We start from the raw sequence: 14,500 nt of genomic DNA on the forward strand, positions 1-14,500 counted from the left end.
TTTACCCTACTCTCTCCAACACTCACCAGAAAAACAAAAATAAAAAAATGTCCTGCTTGACCTCTCCAAACTCCTCAAATGTCCACTAAAACAAATATAGCACACTTGTAGCCTTCTCAGAACAACTAAATTCAGATAACTGCACACTACAGACTGAATTGCAACTTTGAATGTTTTTTAACGAAGAATATGCAAGTCAACCAATCCTTTTCAAACTACCTCTTTCAAAAGTAATCACTCAGTAGCTGAGTACCAAGTAAACTCAGTAGCTTCAGCACTTTGTGTTGTGATAACTCAGCATTGCTAAGAATTTTGAATCTTGGCACTAAAAAAACAAACCCACCAAAAACCAAACCAAAACACCCCCAAAACCACAAATCAAAAACAAACAAGCAAAAAAAAAAACCTAAAAAAATAGCCCCAACCCCCCAAAACCCCAACAAACAAAAAACCACAAAAAATACACTTTAAGTTACAAGGGTGAAGTAGGAACCCAATTCTTCTGCTATGCATTGAATCCCCTTATGCACTAAATGCAACAGAAGTATGACTCAAACAATTTAACATCAAATTTACCTGATGATTTTTCAGGCCTAATGACAAAAGTAAAAACAGGCTAAAGGGAAAAAGAACAAGAATACTTACAAATTTATAACCTTATCGAAGTGGTGTTTTGAGCAAAATTGCTGGCTGCTCTTGTCTTGTTTATGCTGACTCTGTCCCAGCTGAACAAACCTGTGAAAAGCAATAGACAGAAGAATAAATCAAAGAAATAAAAGAACTAACCCAAAAAAATTCATCATATGAAAGAAAATGGCACCAAAAAATGAGTCTTTAGGTCATGTTATATAAGTCACCAATCACGATCTACCTGCCTGGTAAGTAAGAGGGATTTCTAAAACGTTACAGTGAGTGTATGTGAGAACTCAGCAGCTCCTTTCAGCTTGAAAAAGATTTGCCTGTTAATTGGTGTCACCTAGTATGTCGTGGGATAGAAACAGGCCTCCGCTCCTACGAAACTGGCAGCCCGCTACAGTCAACTTCCTATGTCTTTTTCAAAGCAATCAGTCAGATGAATAGCCTATGGGAAAAGTCAGCACAAGAGATAGAAAGTCTCTCAAGTTTCAGATTTAAGTCAGTCCTCAGCCAAATTCAATCTAGTTTATTCAGCTGAAATGCTGTTTGTCCAGATCGCTTATTTACAAGCAAAACCTTTTAGACGAGTTCCCCCATCTCCAAATATTTGCTGGAAGACACTGAAGATGGAAAATACTCTTATGGCTTTTTTTCTTGGCAATGAATTGGAGCAAAATTAAAAAAAAAAAATAGTTAATCACTGATCTTATTCACTCAATCTAAGAGGAAAAGTCAGAGGGTTTCAATACATGTATATGCAGTTCAATTTGTTCACTCTCCAAACATCTGAAAACAGAAGTAAGTGTTAGTTATGATTTAACACTTTAATTTTCTGAGGCAGGGGGGGTTTCTTAATAGTTAGCTTCCATTTAGCTTAAAAACAGTCCTATTTGTGTATTTCAGAAATATTTACTACATTTTAACAGGGGACAACTAACAGTGCAAAAGCAATCACATGGAAGAGTGTACAAAATACAAAGGAACAATACATTCCTAAACAACTTATTGTGGCTTTTCTTTCTGCTCCATTCAGATTCTATACTGCAGAAACAAAAGCCTCAGAAACATGCAACATCACTTTGGATGCGAAGGAACAAATACTTACGTTTCTAAATAAGAGAATTATAAGTGGAAATTAAGATAATTAAAATCTAGTACAGGAGCTTGCTATTGAAACAAGCTTAAAAAAACAAATCAAGCTAAACTAAAGGTGTAAGTATTTTTATTAATTGCTTCAAATTATCCAATATTCTGAAACAAACAAGGCCTAAATTAACACAAGCAAGTTACCAGACATCAATAAGATACCATGCACAGTTTATCTGCAGTACATATCCTTAAATTATTTGAGGAACCTCCTTGTCCCTTCCAATCTCAACCAAACTGCGCTTCTGTGATTTCTATTTTGATGAGAATTAACATAAGTTACCCCCAGCCATCAGTGAAAATGGGCTGAACAGATTCAAATTACTTTTCATTTGCATAGAGACTTAATATAGATCAGTTGACGTAAAGTAATTTAACCTGAGGCATTTTAAATCTATGAGTGCCTGATGCTAATAAAGAAAAAAATACATAACATGTCCAATGATGTCAAGTAGAGTCATGACCATATATCTCCATTTCCCTTATTACAATAATAGAAAAAGACTTAAGTGAGAACTGTAATCATACTGTGAAATAAATTGCTGCTATTTTCAAGCGATGTACATTGTAATGAAGGACGTCAGTACAATCTATACTTTCCACATAAATCAGCACATCAGACCATAAATAGCACTACGTCTTGATAACTAAAAGAGGTAAGGAATTTATAATTGTTATATTTTTAAAACCTGCATTGCTTGAGGGAAATTAAATAAATGCAAGCTTTTTTTTGTCCTGAAAAGGATATGAATAGGGACCTTCAAAGCCCCCATGGAGTTTACAGTGCTACTGTAACAATAGACTGAATGGTAGGTCAGCCTAAGAAATTGTAAAATGGGAAGTAGTTCCAATTCTGGATGTTACCACAGAGTTGCTCATCTGCACAAAGTGACTTGTAGTAGACACCAGCTCACACTGTGCCATTTCCAGAACAATAACTATCCGGTGTACCAAAGGGTAATTGTCAAATTGGCATCCATTTTCTAGAGGTTAACATAAAGAACCAAAATTAGAGGCACAGGTGAAGTCAAAAATTTCAGAAATAATGAGAAACATCCTCCTCAACCCTTGTCAAGTGTACTATCTTCAAATTACTCAGCATGTAGGAAATAGGTAGAAATAGGAATTTCAAAGAACCAAAGAGTGCAAGAGAAGTAGCTACTCCTAAAGAAAAAAATAATAGAAAAAACCTGTTAAATAAAAAGGAAAAAAATAAAGCTTTGAGAGGATTAATGAACTAAGTCAGGATTAATCATCACATATCAACAAATGAGAATGTATCATAGTGAATTAAAACTTCCCTCACATTGAAGAGGTTTCAAGTATAACTGCTATTACATATTAGAAAATCAAAAAAATGCACACAAGCCCATTTCAATGCATGCCTCACAGGTATTCACTTCGACATACACAGTGTTTTTCTGAAATGACGTATAGTTTTCTTAAGCCCCTTTTCCCAAACTCCATTAATTCCACATTCTAAGTAGGTGTTTGAAACATTAGTTTATTAAGCTAATGTAATTGATTTGCACTCCTGGTGTCTTGGATAAGCAGTTGCTCTCTTGGCAACAGCACTGTAAGTCTTCAAAACTAAGACGGTCTTCAATTTGGATCTAAATTTCTCCAACTGATCTCCAGTACTGAATTCCCATTATTCTGTCTAGTTTTCAAAGAAAAAGACTGCAGTTTAGGAAAGAATCTTCTCCATCAGGGAGTTATGTAACTTTTCAGTTCAGTTCTAGTTCATCTATAACTGAAATTATTCTAGTTCAGTTTTGGTTTGAGTCAAGAAATTAATTTGAACCTTTTGAAATTTTGTGATTCAAGAAAAAAAAGATTTGAACCAGGTTCTTTTTGGCTCCAGTGTTATTGTGTGATATTGAGGAGAGAATTTGAGAACAATAGCATAAGTGCGTGTTTTTTCACAATGGCAACACGTAGTAGCTAGTGCTCTGTGTGGGGTTACGGCAATTCAGAAACGGCATTCCCAATACAACGGAGTCACTGCCTTTCGTTGGAGAAGCATACTATTAATTTGCTGTTCGCTCTTGGGGAGCTGGTAGTTCATGGCTCCTGTGGAGCAGTGACCACTGTCTGGTACAGGATAAAGAACAAGTTATCCTTGAATAGAAGCAGAAGCTTTCGTGTAGTCAATACTGGGAGGCGATAGCTTGATGCTTGCCCACCAAACTCCTACCTCCGGCTGCTCACGATGAGGCAGCAGCTCCAGGCTCCTGAGGAGAGCCTGCCGGCGCTGTGCAGCACGCTGCCTCACATTGCAGCGGTTTACCTCAAAGTGCAGGAGCTGAGTGAGAATTTGCTGGACCACCCAAGGAGCGGTAGTTTGTCTTGCACCATGCTCTGACTTACTCATTTCCTGTACGTATGGTTTGAATGCACAAAACCATTTATTAAGAACAAGTGGCAGTACGATGCTGTTCTACATGCAGCATAGAAGAGCACATTATTACACATCCTGCATTTAGTGCTGTGCATACAGACACACACACAAACCCGCACACCACGTACATTTGCATGTCATTATTTCATGAAACTCTGATAACGGCAAGGGCCAAACTGACTTCTCCCTCTCCTGAAACTTAAAAGTACAAATATGTGTCACTTAGATATCCATGCTTCTACAGCGTGAGGTATTCTGACCTCTTTGCTCAGCTTTTCTCCTCATAGTCTATACCAGACTTAGCAATGGTCTCCCTGTCTCCCTATCAAACCCACAATTTTTTTATTTCAAGCTCAAAAGACCAAGATGTTTCAAGAAAAAGGCTGAACAGTATTCCGAAAAATAATTGTCCTTGAACGCCAAAAGCCACACAACTATTTAAATTTGAGTAAAAGGTAACAGTTAACACGTACCTCTACAAGACATTATGTTAAAAAAAGACTTCTGTTGTTTTGTATGCATTTTTACAGAAGAGGCTATTTCACTTATGACTGATTTGAATTAGCGTAATTAGCATAATTCAACATTTGAAAAATGCAAAAAACACAGATTACATAGCTTAAAACCATGAAACCACTCCTAGTACGGAATTTGCTTATTCATTTCTAGGACTATAGTAAGCGACAGGTATTTCTGCTGATGCATCTTTCATTCGATTTAAGTTCTAAATTTTGCATTGAGACATCTGCATAACTTCCACTGAAACCAGAGCTGACAGAGACTTCCAAAACCAGTTTGATTTAGAAACCAGAATAGCATATATAACCAAATATCTCTAAGATTTATAATTTAAATAAACTTAATCAAAGGCAGCACTTTGACAAGCTGTATTTAACTAGCTCCAATTATCTTTTACTGATTACCACTGGAAATTTATCTCACCTAGCATATATTGCAAGATCATCTTCTGAAGGAACATCTGAAAGATTGACTCCATACACATCTTTTGTCGATTGCACTACATTCTGGAACATAAGAAGAAAGATTCAGACCGAGGATACAGTAACATCCAAGGAAAAGTTTGCTTTTAAGCAAGGAATTCTAAACTTGAAAATAATTTCTAAAGAGCAGGCAAAACCAACCAAGTTTGTCATATACATAGTAATTTTAGCTTGCGCATGTTGGTTTTTTTTAAACTAAAAAATAATTTATTAAAAACATTCTTCAAGACATTTGTTCAACAAGGAAAGAATTCTTGAAACACAATGTCAGATAAAACAACATATTAGGATAATAAATTATATTTATAGGACATATAATGATGTAGGTATTAAATTCTGTTCTGTGTTCAAATTTAATATAGAATAAATCATACTCGTCCCACATTTGCTCTCACATTTCCTGCTGTCAATTCTGAAATAATTACAAACTTCAGGTTGAACAAAACTATTTTTATTTTATACATTACACAATCATGTCAGTCAACTATAACAAGGAGCTAATGCACATGCAATACTTCACGAACTGTGTCTAATGATTCAGTGTTAAACTGAGGGCGTTTACTGACGAGACACACGTGACTGCAAGTCAGTCAACTATAAAAATAGTTTTCTTTTAGTTCAAAAAGATCCAAAGTCAAAGAAGAACTTCGGAAAGATATGTCCTGACCAGAAGTATAAAAGCACTTTATTGTTAACTTCTGAGAGATGTGAATAGAAAGGACATAGCAGTTGGGGTTCCACCCTACCCGGCCCCATAATCGCACAATTTTTCTCTACTCTACCATTGCTGATGTAAAAAATACCAAAATTCAAATCCCTCACCAAATATCCTTGTTTAGCTAACAGAGACATAAAATAGAATATTTGTAAGCTTAGGCTTTTAAATGCATTCTTCCTTAAAGTTTCTTTTTTAAGTTAAGCTTAACTTGAAAAAGAAAAAAAAAGTGTCTGAAACATTTCTATGGTTTACCTGTTCTAGAAAGTAGACGTTTATTTAATCAACCGGACAACTGGATATAGTATCACCTTTTCCAGTCATAGTTCTTTTGTTTCTTGTTACATTATTCAGTTTCGCCATCAAGTTTTTAAACCCTCCATTACAGGTTTTCTTTTTAAACTTTTACTACATGTGTAGACACAACAAATAATTGCCATTTCCAGAGAAATAATTCCAAAACATTTATTGAAAAGCCTGTATTTGATGCTCTGCTTTTTCCTGGTAATGGAAAAATAACACTTCACAAGCTAAATGAAGATCAGCTGGTGAGCATGTTAAAATCTGATGTCTAACACAGTCCTTAAGACTACTGATTTTTATGTTTGCTTTCTGAACAGAATGTTTCCATAAACATCATACCCTCAAAAATAATGTATTTAAGAGAAGCTTTGTACTTTTGAAGAGAATAAACAAATTTGCAATGGTAGGCAGACATTAACGACAACCCAAGTTAATTGCTAACGTAGTAATTCAGCATAACCGAACAGGTAATTCTTTTCAGCACTTTTAATTTTAATAAGCAATGACACAAATTAACAACGCAAATTATGACTAAAATCCAATGCATGAAAAGGTGCTAATAAAATGGAAAATACTTCACGTGCATTACTAAAAGAATCAGAATAGCTCGCCCAATTGTAAGTCTTCAAAGTCAATACGATCTTAAACCATATTTTCTGTTACGTGCATCTTTCATTTAAGCATCTTAAAAATCTTAAAAAGATATCTTTGGTCTGAGTATTGAAGTGTGTTCAATACACAGACAGGAAAACTGAAGTGAGGTAACTTGTGCAACGGTAAGAATCAAGAATAAAATTTCAGGTTGGATTTCTGTTATTAACCCTGTAGAAGCAATCTGTGTTGCTGGAAAACAGGTACTCTTATTCAGAGATAATGGAAACTTTTCAGATAAAACATCGTGCATAAGCAGAAATAAATGCACTTGTACTGACATAACAATCTGAATTGTCCAAAATTAATACCTTTGATTGTCCAAAATAAATAACTTCATAGTTATTTTATTGAAAATGCTTCATTTAGGTTAGGAAGAAGACAGTGCTGTATAGAAGGCTGAAAATCCATTATCTGAGAACAAACAACCCTAGGCTAAAGAATAAATGTAATGAAAATTTGAATTGTAGCAGAAAAAAGAGACAGTTCTATTCTCTGTTGCCTATTAGGCACTATATTTTATACTGACTAAGGTCATAGATACTGAAGTTTCTTCAGAAGTGATAACATGTACAAGCACAACACTGTAACCATCTAAATTAGCTGTGACTAAAAAAAAAACCCAAACAAACCAACCCCCCAAACCAACATAATTATTTTGCAAATTTGTATAATCTCCATTAGCATATCCTTTTGCTAAGACATTTTCAGTGGTACCCAAAATGGATATCTACAAGAAAGAATTTGAAGACATGTTACATGAATTAATAAAATAGATATTTCCATAATACTTCATACAAATTAATATTTTCATTAAATTAGCACCGAAGGGATTCGAACAGAATTAGAGTTATGCTAGCAAAAAAGATAAGTAGCACACAACTGAGAATACACATTCTTTTAATATGACTGTGCTTTCACGATTTCACTATTATCCTGCCATTATCTTCAATCTTAGTAGCAGTAACAGCCTAGAACCAACGTGACAAAATTATCATCCACGTTTTTTGAGTTAGTTTACTTTCTTTTTTTTTTTTTTTTTTTGAAATGTCAGACCATACAATTATGAAACAGCAATTTAAAAATCTTCACGTAAATCAGGTTGGAATTTAGCCAGACTGAACATTAATTTACAGTTATATCCACAGTGGTAATCATTCAGAAGGAACAGATTTCTAATTGAAAGAGGTGGTGCTCAGGACCTCAGAGCTATACATGTCTTTCATGTGGCTTGCTCCAGATATTAGCTCCCATGGACTAAATGTTGATTAGGTAAGTAGATCAGGTACATTCCTGGAGAAGCACCCAGGAATGCGGGATTTAGTTTCATCCAAACGGAATCCCATTTGTATGCTGCAAGACCACATCATGATGCAAGCCAGAACATGGTAAGGACCAATGATCAGAAGTGCACTACTGCTCTGAATTAGCACACTAACATATATGTATTTTATGGTTAATATTATGGACTACACCTGACCAGAGTACCTTTCAAATGCCATAGGTTTCCAACAGTATTTTTCATTTCTTGAAAATGTTATTTTTCTGTTGTATTTCACTATTACATGACAAGAATAATAGCAAAGTTTTACCATCAGTTTTGCTAATATCTACACAAAGAAAATACGTTGGATGCTCTTTTCGCTTAATTTCTCAGTGCTTTACTTCTGACTGTTCCATAACATTTACTGGTTCTTTTAAGGAAATGTAAATTTTAAGTCCACGATTAGCCTTCTTGCCTACCACAGTCATTTCTTACCTCTGTGATTTTTGTATTATCTCCTGTATCAGTAACCTTTACTGGAGTTGAACGCTGAGAAACTGCACCTTCATCTTCTTTGTCTGTCCCAGAATCATCTTCAGAACTACTTGAAACTGCTTCCTCACTTGGGGGTGGTGGAGCACTAGCAGCTGTTTTGCGCTGCAGCACGGTTTCTTCTCTATTACTTTTGTTCCTATTATGAAAGGCAATGTGTATTTATGAAATCAGCAAGATATTAACAACAAGTATTTAAAATTCCTAATTTTTATTACAATCTTACTGAGAAAAATGAATTCTATCATCTGGAACAACTTATTACTCATCTTTTTAATCCCCCAATTGATTTACTGTTCATCAACCTCTTCTTATTCCAGAGCAGCTCACAGGATTAATGCCAGCTTTTCTCAACCAATTCTCTGACTCGTTACTTAAATCCCTCCCCCAGAGGGACTGACTGATGAAAAGGAATAAAAATTAATTGAGGCATATCATCTTTGGTTTTGATCTGGGAAAAAGTTTCACTTTCTGATTAACATTATCCACTCCACTTTCTTATTCTTGGGCCCCAAAATGTTAATCATAATGTCACTTTTTTCCCTTCCTTTTCCGTACCTCTCCCCTCAATTTAGTTCTTTAATCATCAACATCTCCTTATGCAGCATCTTTGTATTTCTTACTCTATAAATTCTAGTCAATATAAAGGGGTGCTTTAATTGTAAAAATTCTTCAAGATACAGCATCTGTATTTTCATAGGCTAGCAGCGGGTTTAGCCATACAAGCTCTGAAAGGTATACGTTACTTTACCCATCAGAAATTGTACCATCCTTACATCCTCTGTACCCTTTCCTGCTGGCCACAGAAGGGTATGTGGTTGCAGTTTCCCCTCAGACACTGTCACAATCTTTCAGGGACTCTGAAGGAAGAGGGACTGGAAGGCAGGCAATGAATATGTTTATAGGCAAATCAGTTCTGGAAACAGGGAAGCAACATCTCCTTGCTGAGGTGACTGTCTGTACATACACTGACACTGTGTGTGACCTACCCTGAAGGAAGGCCCTAGAGGAAGACAGCAGCATGCTAAGAGGTTTTGACAACAGCATGTTGTTTGGTGCAAATGCTATTTTGAGTTGCAGCTCTAGTGTTCTCATCAGCAAAGGCATGGAGGTCACCAGTGTCACTTGAGGTCTAGCGGAGCACACCATGACTATCACAGAGAGTTCTGCCTTTTACAGTCAAACTCATACAGCAATTTATCCCTGTGGCGAATTAGCTAACCTTTACATGTTTTAGGTACACATATAAACAAGCAGGAGAGTCCTCCCAAAGGTTCTTGATGTGAGAGCATACCCCACCCTCAAGGACATTAATATAGCAGAAGAATTCTTACAGCTGTAACAAACGCCTTAAGGGAAAAACAATAAAGGTAAGTTTAATTTCCAACCCAGCAGAAACTGACGTGTCCTTAGAAATTTACAGTAAGTTATGAAGACATACTGCATTCTTTTTAGAGAAAATTAGAGTTATCTTCCCTACTTTTCTAAATGAGGTGAAGGTTAAAAGAAAAGCAGTCCTTTCTGAAAGGTGAAGTATAGAGCAAGTAGCCAAACTCTGATATGAATGATATCCCCACCCCTGACACATACTTAGAAGAAAGCCACGATCTAATTGTCCTAGGGGACCAGAACACTTATAGACGAGAACAGATCACCAAATCCTCCAGAAATGTCATAGAGGTCAAAAGATGATGACAAATGTGCAAGGCAAAGATACCACCTCTACCACGGGCTAAATACAGGGAAGGTGACTGAAGACACCTTTTACCCCACTACACAGCCAAAGCATGGGAAGCCTTATGAGCAATATCCAGGGAGTCCTGGAACATGGCTTTGATCCAGCTGATCTCTTAGCAAGCCCTAAAAGTCACTTGCTTGAAGCAAAGTGCTGGAGAAAAATGTGTAACAGTCAAGGATTTAATGAAATGTCTGGACAGAAATTAGTTAATCCAAAATCTGACATTATACCACAGTGGAAGAATAAAGCTTATCCTCAAAGGTACCCATAAACTCACAATTCTTAGCAGAGGTAAACTGTATAACTGCTGAACAGTCTTTCTGCTTATTCCCAGGGAACATCCGTAGCATGAAATCAGGTTCTACTAGCGATAAGCATAGTCTACTCTCAACATTTATTGACAGTGAGTCCCCCAGGGTCAAGGCCCAATGGATGTTATTTATGAGACAGTCAAATTTTGTAGCTTTTAACAAAATGGCAAGTTTTCAGAAGAACTCATAACGTTGTAACAGCACAGGTTTAGTCATTACTGACAATTTTTTTCCTTAATATGTGGTATCAAAGAGAGAATGAAGTGGTTCAGAAGAAGAGTCCCCATAGGCCTTGTGTGATAAAGCAGACCAAAGACAACAATGGAATAAATGAAGTAACAAAGCAAGTCCGGGGTGCAAAAACAGATAATTTGTCCCAATGACTGAATTGTTTTATATAATTTCATCTATAAATATTTCTAATAACATTATTTATCAAAAACTATGCTCAGATTGGATTTATTGCTGTTTCAGGATATGTTTTATTTATTCAAAATTTATTCATTTATTTTTAAAAAGACAACAATAATATATGCATTCCTGTCATCTCCAATGGAGAAGACAGTTGCCACTGGTACAAAGAAATGATCAAATTTTAACAACCTCTGTATCTTTATTCTAGATAAAATTTTCTCATGTGTGTCACTTAGAGGAGTAGAAGAAAACAGAAAAGATTAAACAAGTCTGAATAAAGAATTCACAGTGTTAAATAAAAATCACAAATTAGATATGATTTTCAAAGTGTACAATTCCACAGTATAACACCAATGATTTTTTTTCCCTATGTAACAGAGAATATACTACATAGGCATACACACAGAGTTTATATATTTGCATTACAATTTCACTATTATTAAACCAGAACAAAATTTAATATTTCAGACTTACCCCAACACTGATTTTCCAGTTTCTTCGGGTTTACGAACAGTAAACGGACTTGGATCAATCCCCACATTCTTAGGCATAAAATCTCTGTCAAAATAGAAAGGAAAAACTGTTCATAAGCAATGTTCAATACATAAAATTTTTAAATATTATGGAAGAATCACCTCTAACATCTACCTTACAATTAAAAAAAAATCATCATAAAAAGAAATATCAAGTTCTAACTTCATCATTACAAGTTAAAGTCATGTAAAGATAAATACCAAAGTATTTAAAAAGCTTTCAATTGCATTATTTAGTTGCATAACACAGCTGCAAACATTACTACTTGCCGAGAAGCCTAGAGCAATGTGCTCCATTCCTGTGCTGAAGAAGCACTGTAACACAGCTGCATTGTTTTCAAAATGCTGCCAACACTCATATTGGGTCAAAAAGCTACATGAAACATAATCTGCCTGGAAGTCTTTAGCTAAAGTGTGATTAAAGATTATGCCTACAATATCCAGCTGATTGCTGCCAAAAAAAAAACAAAATAAAAAAAATTGTCTGGCCAGCTGTGAGAACCTGATGAACTGAAGAAAACAACTGTAACACAAAAGCAGAATAATCAGAAAACAATTGTTTTGAAGGTAGCCTCTGTGATCTAATGAGTCCACAGAGAAAAGCCCACTTCACAGACTTCAAGTGCCCAAACTTTTGACACCCCATAATGGAAAATAATTGGAAATTTAAGTGCTATCTTAACCGATTTTTTTTTTAGAGTTGCATTTCCGTTTTAGTATTGTGATTTAGTTTCTAGAACTAAATTTAGTTGCTAAATTTGAAGCTTAAAAAAACCCCAAACCCCCAAAACCAACACCCCATAAAACCTACAGTGTTACACAGATTTAATGAAATAAGTCAAATGTAACTTTAATTCACACTAAATCAACTTCCAGTTAAGGATTTATAGTCCCAGAAGATCCCAATATACCGTGTAGAATTGGTCATTGCCAAGCAGAAAGTCTCATCAAAACTGCTCAACTCATATGGCCGGAAAAACTCATTGTGGATATCAATTTCCTCTTCATACTTGTGGAACTTCTTCACTGTCAACTTGTGCCTGTTTTCAGCACATGTCACTGGGGAAAATAAGAAAATAATCTTTTTACTAACAGATAGTGACTCTGCAAAAATCTAAACAAACACTAGCCTGCTTACCTAGGCACCCTACCAGGCATTTTTCTACAGCCATACCCCCTCTAAGATAAGAAAATAAGATATGAAGAAGATGATGCACTACACATCTTTAATAAATATGCATTATCAATCACCTTTGATTTCCCTTCATGACGACAATTCCTAATAAAACATGCTCCACAGTGTCCCAGAGAAATAAGACACACTAGCTATAACCTGTCATCTGCAACAGGACTGTAACCACCAGCATAGAGTATAAATGTATGTCAATAGGCAAGGGGAAAAAAAACAAAAAGTGTGCCCTGGCACATAAACATATGGAGGTCAGGTTTCATCAAATTAGGTGTCTCTTGCATCCTGCAGTTGAAAAATCATAGCTCATTGCGGCAGGAAAGTATTTCGTAATCATTATGGAAACTTTTTTTTTTTCCAGATTTGGGATCTAAAACAGTTAAAAAGCATTTATGACTAAAACTTCTTTTTCAAGATACTCTGTAAGATAAGGAGCAAATATAAATCCTACCTTCATCAAAAGGAAGAGGTAAATGCTTTAGCACACCTGTGGTCCACCAGTAAGTATAGCTGTACAGGAAAAACAGACACACAATTGCTACTGATCTTGTATCCAGTATCATGATTTGGTCTTGTATCCAGTCTAAATGTTTGCCCATAACGGTTACCCAACGATACAGTGTCACTTTACTAAATATTTCTTTATAATTCATTTGTGGAAGAAAGTAAAGAATTATCCTTGGATCTAAGATTTCAACAGGCCCCTACCCTACTACTTGGCTCTCAGGACACGAAAATTAAACATGTGAAGCTCAATACAGGTATGGAGGGAGGAGTGGGTTTTTTTTCCATTAAATAAAACACATTTCAGGTGCTGACCTCTACAGCACTGAAAATTAAGGTCTTAGTATGTATAGAAGGTATTTATGTTTTTCTCTTGTTCTGGTCTAAAAAAAAACCAAAACAAAACAAAAAACCACCAAAACCCCCCGTCAAGCCCCACCCAGCACTTGTTATTCAGCACTTGTTATTCCTATTCAAATTTAGGAAAAGGGTATGAAGATATGAAGGTCAATGATAATAAAATCACAATATTGTCAAAGCAGTTGAATTCCGCACATAGAAATACATTTTGATGTGACAGCTAAGGACAGATGTCCTAAGTCTGAGAACTGTATGTTGGCATAGCTAACAGCAAAAACCAGGCTCTGCTGGAAGCTTACTCAGGATTTCCGAAAAACAACAAAAAGAAGTTAAGCAACATTCATTAAATAAAGCATGTTTTATCTTTCATTCATGTTTACATATTTTTATTTTCCCTTCTCAAATATACTTTAATTTCTTCTCTAAATTGTTCTGATAGTTCCTTCTATTTCATTACTTGGGATGAAAAGACATTTATCTGCATTGATTTTTATTTCAAATATGTGTGTATTCACAACACTGTAAGGGCTGTAATCAGAGCATTAACGCGGTTATCTCCTACTCATGTCTACGTAGCCATCTGGAGCAGAAACAATGAGTGTATTTCCATGCCCAGGGTTAGACTTGTTAGTGGGATTTAGCAAACGGTGCAGAACAGGCAGGGCAACATACTTCAGTTCCAAAAACCGTGTATGTCCTAAACAAAAAGGACAAAGTTGTGCCTGACATTCACATCTCTTCCTGAAGTATTGTATCAGGCCATGTTAGCAAGCCATTTTCTC

At 35.6% G+C, this 14,500-nt stretch overlaps 1 protein-coding gene across 1 annotated transcript in view; it reads right to left on the minus strand.

Annotated features, from left to right (window-relative positions):
* FIG4 (FIG4 phosphoinositide 5-phosphatase) overlaps positions 1 to 14,500 on the minus strand; it is a 72,769-nt gene that overhangs the window by 13,731 nt on the left and 44,538 nt on the right. The window contains exons 17-22 of the mRNA XM_063329807.1: positions 13,306 to 13,364; positions 12,577 to 12,724; positions 11,607 to 11,690; positions 8,613 to 8,808; positions 5,126 to 5,208; positions 646 to 735 (exon numbers count right to left, since the gene is read on the minus strand). Of these exons, the coding sequence (XP_063185877.1) occupies positions 646 to 735; positions 5,126 to 5,208; positions 8,613 to 8,808; positions 11,607 to 11,690; positions 12,577 to 12,724; positions 13,306 to 13,364 (660 nt within the window). The remainder of the gene's footprint in view (positions 1 to 645; positions 736 to 5,125; positions 5,209 to 8,612; positions 8,809 to 11,606; positions 11,691 to 12,576; positions 12,725 to 13,305; positions 13,365 to 14,500) is intronic.

Source organism: Chroicocephalus ridibundus, chromosome 3, assembly GCF_963924245.1.
Source record: "Chroicocephalus ridibundus chromosome 3, bChrRid1.1, whole genome shotgun sequence".
NCBI lineage: Eukaryota > Metazoa > Chordata > Aves > Charadriiformes > Laridae > Chroicocephalus > Chroicocephalus ridibundus.